Here is a 13,615-nt window from a genome sequence, read left to right as displayed (position 1 = left end):
ACGGTGAGATGTGATGTTTACTCGAGATTTCAAAGGCTATATCCGCACATGGTAATAGTAGCAGGCCCGTTCTCATCGGCCAATATGAAATATCTTACACATGGATCTGATCCGTCCGTATGGTGAGTCCTGTTAATGGATACCATTGGTTGGAATCAACACCGACCGAATGATCCTATCCATCAGATTCTCCTGTTTATAATTTTTCGTATGAACGGTTCATCTTATAGTTGCTGCCACACCTACGGAGAAGATTGCTAGAGGGATGGTTTGGATCCACCACACCGCCTGCCATGTGTTAGTTATCGGGCGACGAATGTTCCTTCCAGATCCAGAGCCCCAAAGGTTGAACCTTCTCATCGCAGTCGTGCGAGGGTGCGGCGGCTATTACGATTTGCACGTGTGAGAGAGGAGACAAATCAAAGGCAGCCTAATACCATGTCTTCCTCCCATGTTGATTTTAGTTTTTCATGGTTGACATTTCCATTTTATATGGAGATCTCTCCAGACGTATACGCACACCTACACGCATGCACACGAGCCGACGTGTCCCACGTGACAAGATCTGCTTCCTTCAAGTGGGCCTCACCGTAAATTGCGCAGACTAAAGTTGGAAGCTGATTGGGTGTGTGGTGAACCCAACACCACCCAGCTAGGAGGTGGAAAAGCTCTGTAGGCCCCGCCATGATGTATTTGTCTCATCCACACCCTTCATCCATTTTCTTGCACTAAAATTAGGCAAATGCAAGATCAAGTGGACCACATCACGGGAAACAGTGAGGATTGATCGCTTACCATTAAAAACTTTTTAGTGGCCCATATTAATTTTTAGTTTCCATCCAACCTGTTCACAAAGTTCCATAAATTTAGATGAAGTGAAAACACAAATTTCAGCTTAATCCAAAACTTCTATTCCCCCCGAGATGATTTCAATGATACGAGTTTAATTCTCATTATTTCCTGCCGTGTGGTTTACTTGAGCTTTAGATTTGTCTCATTTTTTTGGGTCATGCCCTAGAATAAGCTGGGAAATGGATGGACAGTGCAATAAAACATATACATTATGGTGGGGTCCACAAAGCTTTCTACCACCTTGCTGGGTGGTGTTCACCCAAGCGAGCCAACTTGTGTGGTGGGCCCATACTTTTATGTTGAATGTGAGGCATTGATATCCGGAAGCGGATTGGCCCGTGTACCTCACACCAGCTATATAGCTGCTCTATTGGCCTCAGCAAGTTTTGTGGATCTGATCATAAGGTATGTGTTATATCCAAACCGTCCATCCATTTGGCAAGCTTGTCTTAAGGCTTGAGACGAAAACTAAGACATATCTAACGATCAAGTGGACCACACTGCAAAAAAGCAGTGGAGGAATTAACATCTACCGTTAAAACCCTTTTTGGGGTCACAGAAGTTTTGGATTAATATGAAATTTGTATTTCCTCTTCATTCAGGTCTTTGTGACCTTATGAACAGATTGGATGGAAAATAAACGTTATGGTGGGCCCTACGAATTGTTTAACGGTGAAAATCATTAGCTCTGCTGCTATTTGTGGTGTGGTCCAGTTGATCTTTGGATATGATTCGTTTTTGGGATAATGCTCTAAAATGACCTCTAAAAATAGATAAACGCTGTAGATATAATAAATACATCACTGTGGGGCCATGTAACTTTGATCTCATTTGAACAGTTTGTACAACTCGGAGCTCGAGGAGCGTCAGTGCTCGTCTTCGCACGACACGTACCTACAGCAGCTATATAGCTGGTGTGTGGTACACCAGCCAATCCGCTTTTCCTTGATATCCACTGTTTCTGAATTATGTGTCCTAATTGGTGTGTGGACAACCCAGTTCTAGACCAGGTCATATAAATCTGTGCGGCCCAACAGGATGGACGGCATGCACAAGTGGTTGCGTGTAGGTCTTACTGCATGCGTAGCAAAACTCTTTAGGAGAGAGAGAGAGGAACAGACCTTTGAATTTCTTTAATCAAGTCAAAAACAAAAGGCTGCCTCTTTAAGAAGATGAACGATACAAAAATGGCAGAAATGCAAGAAAAAGAAGAAAGGGAAGGAAGATATTGGCTATGGAGGAGATGCTGAAGAAATCTGCCATTGACAATCGTGATTTTGTTGTTGAAGAAGATATGAATGTCCAATGTGATGTTGATAAAGAAGAGGTCTCTCACTCTCTCTGATGTTTTCAGAAATCTTCACTTTTATGAATGTTTTGAAGTTAACTGTGTTTTTTGAATGTGTCATTTCTGACTTTTTCATCTTAATACTGCAAGTTTCTATGATTTTGTTTTAAGATAACTGTGTTTTGAAGATATGAATATTGAGTTTCAGATACTGACATGATCATTCCATATTCTTGAAGGATTCAGACTTTCTTTGTACTCAATTTATGAAGGGTTTTGAAATTTCAAAGGATTTATTAAAACTTTCTTGAATTTTCTTAGGATGATCTTTTTTTTTTTCTTTTCTTTTCTTTTCTTTTAAAATCTTTTAGTGGACTGAAGCATGTGGTATGTGCAGACCAGAATCAATAGATCGATACACGATTATGATAGCTCGAACCCGTCTTCGCCTAACGAAAGAGATTCAGGAATTAGCAAGCAGGTAAAAGCCATACAAATTACTTGTGACATGCAAGCAATGTTACATAAGAAGACCGTTTGTTTAAGAAAATTTGAATTTCCTGTTATTTTCGTCGTTGATCAATAGAAGATCTCTTTTAGATGAAAACTCGGTATCGATTTCTTTTTCGGAAGCAGATTGCGTGGTGACATCAACACCGCCAAGCTACCTGGTGTCAGGACTGTGGGGCCCACCATGATGTGTGTATTTTATCCATGCCGTTCATCCATTTTGACGGGTCATTTTAGGGCATAATACCAGAATTGAAGCATATCCAAAGCTCAAGTGGACCACAGCACAGGAAACAGTGGGGATAATGACACTCTAACGTTGAAACCTTCCTAAGGCCCGCGGTGATGTTTATTTGTCATCGAACGTGTTCATAAGGTTACACATACAGGGATGAATGGAAACGATGAATATCAGCTTGATCCAAAACTCCTGTGACCCCGAAGAATTTTTCAATGGTAGGCATTCAATCCCCATTGTTTCCTGTGGTGTAGTCCATTTGGGACTTCGATATACTTCAAAAGTGGGCTAATAATTTAAAATGATCTGGAAAAATGGATGGACGGTGTGGATAAAACATATACATTACGGTGGGCCCCACAGTGTCCTAACACAAGGTAGCCAGGTGGTACGCATTAATTTGCGATCGTTTGGATGTATTTATTTATTTTTTCGTTTTTTCGGTATGCATGATGAAGATTAGATAGTTGATTTAGTAACTCAACTTTGCTAAGCCCACATGTGCGTATGAGTGAACTCATGTATACGGCCCCACATGTGCCATATGCTGACATGTGCAATATCCAAGTCGTCCATGGGTGGGTCTGACAGTGGGGATGTTCTCCAAAAAGGAAAAATTAGGCCTGGTCCATTCAACATGTCGGATACAACATCAAAAACATTTGGGTAGGTAAGAAAACTTTGGCCTAGTTTTTTCCCTGCCGTACAATTGTTTCAACGAGTGGACCAATCCTGTGATGAATGGATTGGATCTCATTCCCATGTGATATGTTGTCACATATACATTACATTCTAGCAATGCAATGTAAATATTTGCCATTGCATTTTAGCAATGCAATGGAATTGGACCCTCATTTCGGAGACTGTCACAGAAGGATATGTATTTCTATTATTATTAAATTAATAAATAAAATAATTAATGGTGGGATTATCATTATCCTTTTATAGTAACGAATATTGTATATTTGCACGAGCTACCTTATACACTCACGCGCTTACCAAAGCTTATATAGGGTGGTGATTAAGTCACATTTGCTGTTCATAGTCTGCTTTTAATTGGTGTATAATCCATACTAGCATCATTTGTAACTGTATGTGATGTATTCATTAAACAGAACTCCTCTAAATTGAAAAAAATAATAATAAATAACCTCCATAGAACCCTAATTTTATTGTAGAATTATTTAGCTATGTTGCCCTTAAACTTCAAATTTAATTCGTTTGGTACTGTTTGAACTCATTTATATATATATATATATATATATATATATATATATATATATATATATATATATATATATATATATATATATAGAAATTGTGTGAATAGAGGTTTCTGATCTTTAGAAAATGCTATTTCAAGAACATTTTAATCAGGACAAGGGATATTCTAGTATAAAAGTAAGAAACCATGTATAAATCTTTGTTCATAAACATGAGCTCAAAATAAGAATTTGATTTTTTTTCCCCTAAACATGAGGTGGGGCCTTGGGCACATGGGCGTATGGGCGCTTTAGGTGCGTGTGCACTTACGTACCCTTAGTGCACTTGCCTCGGTGAGCAATGTCGGAGCGCCTGTCCCTTGAAACCTAGAGAATTAGCGAGGCATGACGGATTAGGATCTAGTTCACTATTGCTGGGTGTGATTGCGACAGTATTGAGCATTGCTCAGAGAACATTTATCGGTGAACATCTATTAGGCGGGTCGGACGCAGAGATAATGCACATGCCATAAGGGTTATGGTCTATATCTGTGGCATATTTGAAGCTATGTACATAGAAATATCTATGTTCATAGGATTTCTATAATGAAGATTTTCAAAGTTCATTTTTCTACTCATAATAATGAAGCAATCAACTTAAATTTGTTTTTTCAACCAGTGTACTTTAGACATATAGACCATGATTTGCATGCTCATTATAATTATTTAAGTTTTTGAGATCCCAAAGAATAATTTCAAAAAAAATTTTAAAAAAAAATTAATAATAATAATAATAATAAGTCGCATCACGAGGCAGGACAAAAATCACCTTTTAAATAAAAGAAATACTAGAGATTATAAGATTTTAATGCTTAGAAGCTATATGAAATCACTTTTTTACATAGAAATTAATAGCTAGGGGTTGTGAATAACATAAAAGAAATGATAGAGACAGAAGAATTTGCAGTGAATTATTATGAAAATCACTCTTTCTAAATATAAATTGATTGCTAAGGGCCATGATTTATGCAACATAGATGATCTAGAATCATTTATAGTAGTTCCGGCGATTCAACTGATTTATGGTTTATTATCATAGGAGAATCGGCTTGAATCTGCCAAAGCTGAAATGGGTGAAGTGAGAGAAGAAAATGAAAGATTGAAGATGTCCTTAGCTCAGATTGTGAAGGATTACCAGTCTCTCCAAATGAAATTCTATGATATTGTTCGACAAGAACAAGCCAAGAAGTCTACAGAAACAACTTCTCCCAATCAAGAAATCGAAGAAGAGCATGAACTTGTTTCACTTAGCCTTGGAACAAGTTCAAGTGGGCACAAGAAGGAAGATAAGGGGAGAAGTTGTAGCAAAGATAAAGATGATGAACAGATGAAATTAGAAGTATTGAGTCTCAGATTGGACAGCAATTTTGAAGAGCTGGATGATGGCTCCATCAGACCGGTGTTGAATCCAAGCCCTCAAAATAGCATTGAAGAACTAAAGGAAGAGGAGGCTGGACAAGCATTGCCACCCTCTAAAAGTCTCAAGACAACGAGAAGTAGTGATGAACAAGTCTCACAGCAAATCCTTGCGAAGAAAGCTAGGGTTTCCGTGAGAGCAAGATGCGAAGCCCCAACGGTTTGTACCATCCTTTTATTATCTAATCAGCTATCTTTTTTTTCTTAAGGCCTGTTTGATCTTCCAAATCCTCCGTCGTTGCATTGTAAATGGGTAATAATTATTTCATTTTGGTAATTACCCATCATTCTAGAGGTTTGATTTGACTCCTACTAGTTTCGGTTTAATTTGACTCCTACTTTTTAGGATGCTAAAATAGATAATAGTGCCAAGTACATGTGGGGGTATGCCGACTGACTTTAGGGCATGAGCTAAAAAAAAATGAGGTTGTTCCAAAGTTCAAGTGGACCATATCACTGGAAAAAGGGAATCGAACACCCGCAGTTAAAACTTCTTGGTGCCACTGTTTATTTTGGTGTGGGCCACTTGAATGTTGGATCTGCCTCATTTTTCATCTCATGCCTCAAAATATTCCGGTAAAACAGATTTACGAAGTGGATATGTCACCTACATCACGGTGGGGCCTACAAATTTAAGTCAGTCCTTTTAAACAAGTTGACAATATTTTTTTCAAGAAAGCCTTCTCCAGATCTAGGGCCCACCTGATGATTCAACCAACGTTCACATGGCATGCATGCCTACCAAATCAGATTGTAAAGATCATTCAATCAGTGTGATTTTCGGGCTATGCTCCATACATGCTGTGCCCCACGGTTTGGATGGTCTAGACTATCTTTCACGTGTGCAAAGCATGCAATGAAGGAGCGACCACCATTTGAGAAATGGAGGTGAGCTAACACCATAGTCTAGTCCTCCAATCTGATATTTATGCTTGTTGATACTTGAAACAAATCAAAGATACATACTTAATTAAAGCAATACAAACCGTACACTTATACAACTTATTATTATTTTTTTTTTATTTTTTAAATACAGATGAGCGATGGATGCCAATGGAGGAAATATGGGCAGAAAATAGCGAAGGGAAATCCATGCCCAAGAGCTTACTATCGTTGCACTATTTCTTCAGGCTGCCCTGTAAGGAAGCAGGTATTGCTCTCTCTCTCTTCTTTATGTTATCAAGAATACTTGGCTCACACGTGTTAACATGGCCGTGCAAGATTCAATCTAACCGACCACGCAAATTCCCTGGACCAAAAATTCTGGTGGGCCCCACATGTACAGAATTTGGACGATTTGAAAGAAATGACCAATGGTCCACATTAAATGTACAACTGTGACATACATGATCAATCGAATTGACCTAATTTTTTGGAAAGTGAATCTACGTGGTGGGGTCCATCTGAGGAACGGCTTGGATCCTGGGCATGTATGCCATGTTGGCACATATGAAACATAGGTGCCTTTTTCTCTAAACAAGCGTCTCTCATCATCAACACTGCTATCCATGCAACAACCCAATCTTGATTTGTAACCTTATTTCAGGTGCAAAGATGTGCAGACGACATGTCTATCCTAATCACAACCTATGAAGGGACCCACAACCACCCTCTACCAATCTCTGCCACAGCTATGGCCTCCACCACATCCGCTGCCGCTTCCATGCTAATCTCTGGCTCGTCATCTACTTCTCAACAGTTCCACGGAACCTCAGCTCCAATCACTGCTGCCAAATTCCATGGACTGAACTTCAGTTTATCTGATAATTCAAGATCGAAGCAATTCCACATGCAAAACCCTTCAATGATCTCATCTTCTCTTTCTCATCCAACCATTACACTAGACCTCACCTCACCTCCACCTTCTCATTTCAATAGGTTCTCTTCAAATATCTCTTCCACAATTCCAAGATATGCTCCAACAGGTTTCAGCTTCTCTTCAGCAGAATCCACCACCCTACCAACATCATGGTCCAATGGATACCTAAGCTATGGGGCCCACCCATACAAACAAAACCCAAATGGGGCTTTGAATCTTGTAAGGCAATCTCAAGAACATCAGTATCAGTCCTACTTGCAAAAGAACAATCCAGATCCAGCTCAGCAGCCGATGACGGAGACGGTAGCTGCAGCAACTAAGGCGATAGCATCCGACCCGAGTTTCCAATCTGCGTTGGCGGCCGCAATCACGTCACTCGTTGGTGGGGTTCATGGAAACCATGGTGGAGGAGAGAATTTGAAGTGGGCAGAACCATTTCAATCAACATCTTCTTACTCTACTTCTCCAAAAGAGAATGGATGTGCACCAACATTCTTAAATAGACCATCTTCTTCAAATCCTCCGCAGCGGAATTTTATGTTTCTCACACCTTCATTGCCGTTATCCTCCAAAAACCCATCGACATCTCGTCTAGATAATATGGGGCATATGAAATGATGAATTTCAATCTTTGAAGATGGATCTTCAGGTCTTGTTCTTGATTTTTGATTTGTATCTTTTAATGTTATTTAGTGTACTGAACTTATTTACTATGGAGAAAATGTTTCGGTAATGGTGGACCTGTGGACAGTTTGATGTGTTCCAATTTTGGTTGGATTTTTTATTTTATTTTTTGTAACAATTACTTGTACATGAATAATCATTTTTGCAAATAATATGGAGGAACATGTGAGTTCTACAGACCCTAAAATATATTAGGCCAATGTTACGGGAATCACAAATGGCCAACGTTTTCCACTCAAAAACCTGCCAACCGGTTTATGGATCTATCATTTGTCAATAATCATTTGAGAGGAGCTGTTTAGGTGCAGTCCTGCCTTCACTAGAGACATATACAACCCTTACTTTGGAACTCACCTTGATGTATTTGTTTTATATGGACCATGGTGTTTATCTGTTTTGTCATGTCATTTTAGGCTACGTGTTAAAAATGAAGCAGATCCAAATCTCATGTAAACCATATTATAAAAAATAGTGGTGATTAAATATCCTGCCGTTAAAAACTTCCTATGGCCTACCGTAATAAGGTCACGTGAACTTGGATTAAAGAATATATATATATATATATATATATATATATATATATATATATATCAACTTCATTCAAAACTTTTATAACCTATTTAAGTTGTTCACAACTGATTACCACTGTTTCTCATGGCATGGTCCACTTGGGACTTTGATCGGCTTATTTTTCTTAGCTCATGCCCTAAAATAATTAGAAATTTTCGGGAAAATAGATGAATAGCATGGATATATAATACATGCATCAAAAGAAGCCCTATAGTAACTATTGTAACTATGGTATGGTCTGCTTGAGCATTGGATATTCTTCAGTGTTGGGCTCAACCCCTAAAATGAGCTGGAAAAACAGATGGACAGGGTTGATAAACTACATACATTCACAGTGGGCCTAGCAGAGTTTACTCAATAGATAAAAGTGTACTGAGTTACTCAGTAGGCAATACAATTTCCTTAGTTTCATATATATATAAATGATTATATATGAATTCATGGATGAAGCTATATTGAATACATTTAATGCATGTATTGGATTGATGCACAGGATGCTACTCCTTGTTGAGATTTTAGCCTGCGGAATCACACAGATCTAGATCTAGGATAGCAATCCAATGGCACCAAGCATACACAAGAGAACACAAAGATTTAACATGAAAAACCCTTGCGGGAAAAAACCACGGCACAAAGCGACAGATCTCCACTATGAAAATAGAAATTACAAAGAGAGAGGACTTACCCGATTCGAACAACCTCGAATCTCACCCTTGTTATACCCTTTGATAACCCTAAAACCCTTTAGAATACCTTTAGGAAGCCTTAGAATACCTTAGAATAGCCCTAGGGACCCCTATTTATAATTTAGTAAACTCTACTTATGCACCTAGTTCGGAAAAGTTCAGAAACCGCCTCAAATTTATGCAGTTCGCACAGGATCTGCGTAACCTCGACTAGTCGAAGGAGGGCCTCGACTAGTTGAGCAACCCGCTCAGTCGGTCGAGCCTGACCCTCGACTGGTCAAGCATCACGAACACCCAAAAAATAAGTTCGCTGGACTTTGAGTCGAGCGTGCCTCGACTAGTCGAGCAGTCCACTCGACCAGTCGAGCATCCTTGAAGTTTGAGGACATCAGTCCTGACAACACCCCTATCATTCGATGGACCGGAGGGAGAGACCTAGGAGAGGATGCAGATTTCTACCAAAGCCTGTGATGTTTGTGAGAAATCTACCCCATTCATCTGTTTTTCGATTTTATTTTATGACATACGACAAAATAATTTGGATCCAAGACTTAAGTGGGCACACAAGCGAGAAAACTGGGGAAAGAAATGCCTACAGTTGAAGCCTTCTTGGGCTCCACCTTGATGTTTGTATGCCATCCAAACCGTTTATAAAGTCATTCGAATTGGGATTAATTGAAAATAGAAAATTCTTAGCATGTTACAAAACTTTTGTAGCCATGCGAATGTTTCAACGGTGTTCATTCAATCCCCACTGTTTCCTCTCATGTGGCACACTTAAGTCTTGATTATGGCTCCATTTTGGTTCCATGTTCTAAAATAAGTACGAAAAATGGATGCGGATTTGTCCCCTGGGGAGGTGGCAATGTGGACTACGTGGATGGGATTGTGTGATGTCCCACACGGAAAGCGGATTGGCTGGTGTACCACACACCAGCTATATAGTTGGTGTATTGACGTCAGCAAGTTATGTAGGTCCCATCACGAGGTATGTGTTATATCCAAACTGTCCATCCATTTGGCGATCTCGTTGTAAGGCTTGAGCCGAAAAATAAGACAGATCTAAAGATAAAGTAGACTACACTGCAAAAAGCAGTGGGGGATTGAATGTCTACCATTGAAACCCTTTTGGGGGTCACATAAGTTTTGGATTAATATGAAAAAAAAATAAAAATTTCTCTTCATCCAAGTGTTTTTAACCTTATGAACAGATTGGATGGAAAATAAACGTTATGGAGGCTTACTATTTTTTTTGCAGTGAAAATCATTATCCCCGCTGCCATTTTTGGTGTGGTCCATTTGAGTTTTATATATGATTCATTTTTTAGATAATGCTCTAAAATTATCTCAAAAAATGGATGAACGGTGTGGATATAATAAATACACCATTGTGAGGCCCATGTAACTTTGATCTCATTTGAACCGTTCATACAACTAGGAGTTCGCGGAGCGTCGGCGCTCGTCTTCACACGAAACGTGTCTACACCAGCTATATAGCTGGTGTGTAGTACACCAGCCAAACTGCTTCCTCCCGCACGCCACCAACCTTGATCGTGTGTTGACATCACCAAGTTTTGTGGACCCATCATGATGGCCCGATGAGTTTTCAATGGCATCCATTCAATCCCAACTGTTTTATCTGGTATGGTACACAAACCGAGCTAGCTCGGTTAGCTTGCTCGACTCGACTCGAAAAAGCTCGATTCGGCTCGATTTGACTCGGTTCGAAGCTGACTCGAGATGATTTTTTTAGCTCGAAAATTAGTTTGAGCCGAGTTCGAGCAGGCCCCAGCTCGACTCGACTCGAATCGAACCAGTTCAGTGACTCGGTTACTTTGCCATTGATGTTGCTCACCAACTGTTTGATAAAATGACTCAACAAAAGGTGGCTACTGGCAAGGAAGGTATGTTTTTTCCCCTAATGTACTGAATCACAAGCTCAAGGAACTGAGGGTACATGTGCTTGTAATCGGGCTCGATGAATCCTTGCATCCTGATGCACTTTGTTACCAGGTAGAACAAGTAGTGTCCACCCTCTTGTTGGGTGGAATTGTATTGAGATATCAACCCACAAACAACAATCCATCCATGGACTTTCATGTTCAACAGAATTGCATCAAGCATGGGTCCACCCACATTTTCAAAGTAGATGTCTATGCCTTCAGGGAAGCACCTTTTCAAGGCTGTAGCCAGATCCTGCTCCTCTTTGGGTTCGATGGTGGCAAGGAAGGTATGTACATGAAACAAATACCATTTTTCTCTTTGTTTTTCTTAGTTTTTATGTTGATTAGAAGGTGTTTGATGAAATACCTGTAAAACCATTGCCTCTGTTTGTAAAACTATGAGATTTTGAAGTCGCAGTTCAGGTGTTTGTGGAAATACCTCAATGGCGAACTCGGCTCAATCTTGGCTCAAACTCGGCCCGAGCTGGCCCAAGTTGCTGACCGAACCGAGTCGAGCTAGCCAGTCAGGCTTGAGGACCAAGCCGAGCCGAGTTCAAACTGAGGTCAGCCAGTGGCCGAGTCGAGTCGAGCTAAGGCCAGCTCAACTCGGTTCAACTCGATGTACACCCCTAATGATAGCACAACACATAAATGATAATGGGGCTCACAGGACTTGGTGACGTCAACCCATCACTACCACATTGGTGTACCTCCATCCATTTGGCGAGTTCGTATTAAGGCTTGAAACAAAAAATAAGACAAATCTAAGTGTCAAGTGGACCACACTGAAAAAAGCACAGGGGCTTGAACGTCTACCATTGAAACCTTTTTTGGGGTCACAGGAGTTTTCAATAAATATGAAATAAAAAATAACAAATCCCTCTTCATTCAGGTCTTTTTGACCTAATGAACAGATTGGATGGAAAATAAACATTAGGGTGGGCCTACGAATTTTGTAACAGTGAAAATCATTATCTCCGCTTCTATTTGTGGTGTGGTCCATATGATCTTTGGATATTATTCATTTCTTGGATAATGCTATGAGATGATCTCTAAAAATAGATGAACCGTGTAGATATAATAAATAAATCACTGTAGGGGCACACGTAACTTTGATCTCCTTTGAACCGTTCGTACAATTTGAGCTCGAGGAGCGTCAGTGCTCGTCTTCACGACCCGTGTGTGAGGTACACCAGCCCAATCCGCTTCCCACGCAATCCGCTTCTTGCCGGAAGGAGCAGCACAGGTACACCGAAAAAGACGGCAGAGCAGGTGTTGACAAGATATTTACCAAAAACAAGCCTCTGTACAAAAGCAACAGTCTTTCAGGTGCGGGTTAGGTGAGACCTCGGTCTCACCCAAGACGGTGCGGCCATTACCGTGGGATGATCGTGGGGCTCACCTTAACATATGTGATATGCATCCACGCTGTCCATCCGTTTTTCCGGATCATTTTAGGGCAATATTATCCAAAAAAAAAAAAAAAAATGAGGCAGATACAATTATCAGGTGGACCATACCATAAACAGTGGTGATTCTTCCATAAAATACTTTTTAGGCGCACTTCAATGTTTCACTAGTCTTTATTTACCATCCAATCAGTCACGTAAGCCTGAATGAAGGAAAAATATCAGCTTGATGAAAGACTTTTGTGGCTCATTAATGGTCAATCACTACTGTTTCTTATGGTATGGTCCAACTGATAATCGGATCTGGTTCATTTTTGGAATGATGCCCTAAAATGATAAGTAAAAATGGATGATCGGCATATATAAATAATACATACATCAATGTGGGCCCGACGGTAACTTAACGGTATAGGTTGCACCGTCTTGGGTGAGCCCTGGGTCTCACCTAATCCGCGCCCAAGTCTTTCAGCTTTTTCCTCCGCTGGCTGGTGTACCTCACATCAGCTATATAGCTACTGTATTGCTGTTAGCAAGTTCTATGGCTATGATCATGAGGTATTTGTTATATCCAAACCGTTCATCCATTTGGTGAGCCCGTCTTAAGGCTTGAGACAAAAAATAAGACAGATCTAACTTTCAAGTGGACCACACTGCAAAAACCAGTGGGAGATTGAACGTCTACCATTGAAACCCCTTTTGGTGTCACAAAAGTTTTGGATCAATATGAAATTTGTCTTTCCTCTTCATTCAGGTCTTTGTGACCTTATGAACAGATTGGATGTAAAATAAACATTATGGTGGGCCCTAAAAATTGTTTAACGGTGAAAATCATTATCTTCGCGGCTATTTATGGTGTGGTTCATATGATCTTTGGATATCATTCATTTTTTTAGATAATTCTCTACAATGATCTCTAAAAATAGATCAACCGTGTAGAT

General features: G+C 39.9%; 1 protein-coding gene across 1 annotated transcript; it reads left to right on the top strand.

The window, feature by feature from the left end:
* Positions 1-2,026: 2,026 nt before the first annotated feature.
* On the top strand, positions 2,027-8,118 carry LOC131224084 (WRKY transcription factor 72A-like). Its single transcript, XM_058219648.1, has 5 exons — positions 2,027-2,179; positions 2,538-2,621; positions 5,190-5,726; positions 6,603-6,716; positions 7,113-8,118. Exons 1-5 carry the CDS (start codon positions 2,087-2,089, stop codon positions 8,001-8,003), a joined length of 1,719 nt encoding a protein of 572 aa, XP_058075631.1. The 5' UTR covers positions 2,027-2,086; the 3' UTR covers positions 8,004-8,118.
* Positions 8,119-13,615: the final 5,497 nt, after the last annotated feature.

This window comes from Magnolia sinica, chromosome 13 (genome assembly GCF_029962835.1).
Source record: "Magnolia sinica isolate HGM2019 chromosome 13, MsV1, whole genome shotgun sequence".
Taxonomy (NCBI): Eukaryota; Viridiplantae; Streptophyta; class Magnoliopsida; order Magnoliales; family Magnoliaceae; genus Magnolia; species Magnolia sinica.
The sequence above is the reverse complement of the archived record's forward strand: the minus strand, read 5'-3'. Positions and strand labels throughout refer to the sequence as shown.

What these genes read in the sequence shown, in the direction of transcription:
- LOC131224084 (XM_058219648.1), top strand. Translation starts at nt 2,087, where the DNA reads ATGGAGGAGATGCTGAAGAAATCTGCCATTGACAATCGTGATTTTGTT. An exon ending in GTGATGTTGATAAAGAAGAG is followed by an intron (nt 2,180 to 2,537) that starts GTCTCTCACTCT and finishes TGGTATGTGCAG; the next exon opens with ACCAGAATCAATAGATCGAT. An exon ending in CAAGATGCGAAGCCCCAACG is followed by an intron (nt 5,727 to 6,602) that starts GTTTGTACCATC and finishes TTTTAAATACAG; the next exon opens with ATGAGCGATGGATGCCAATG.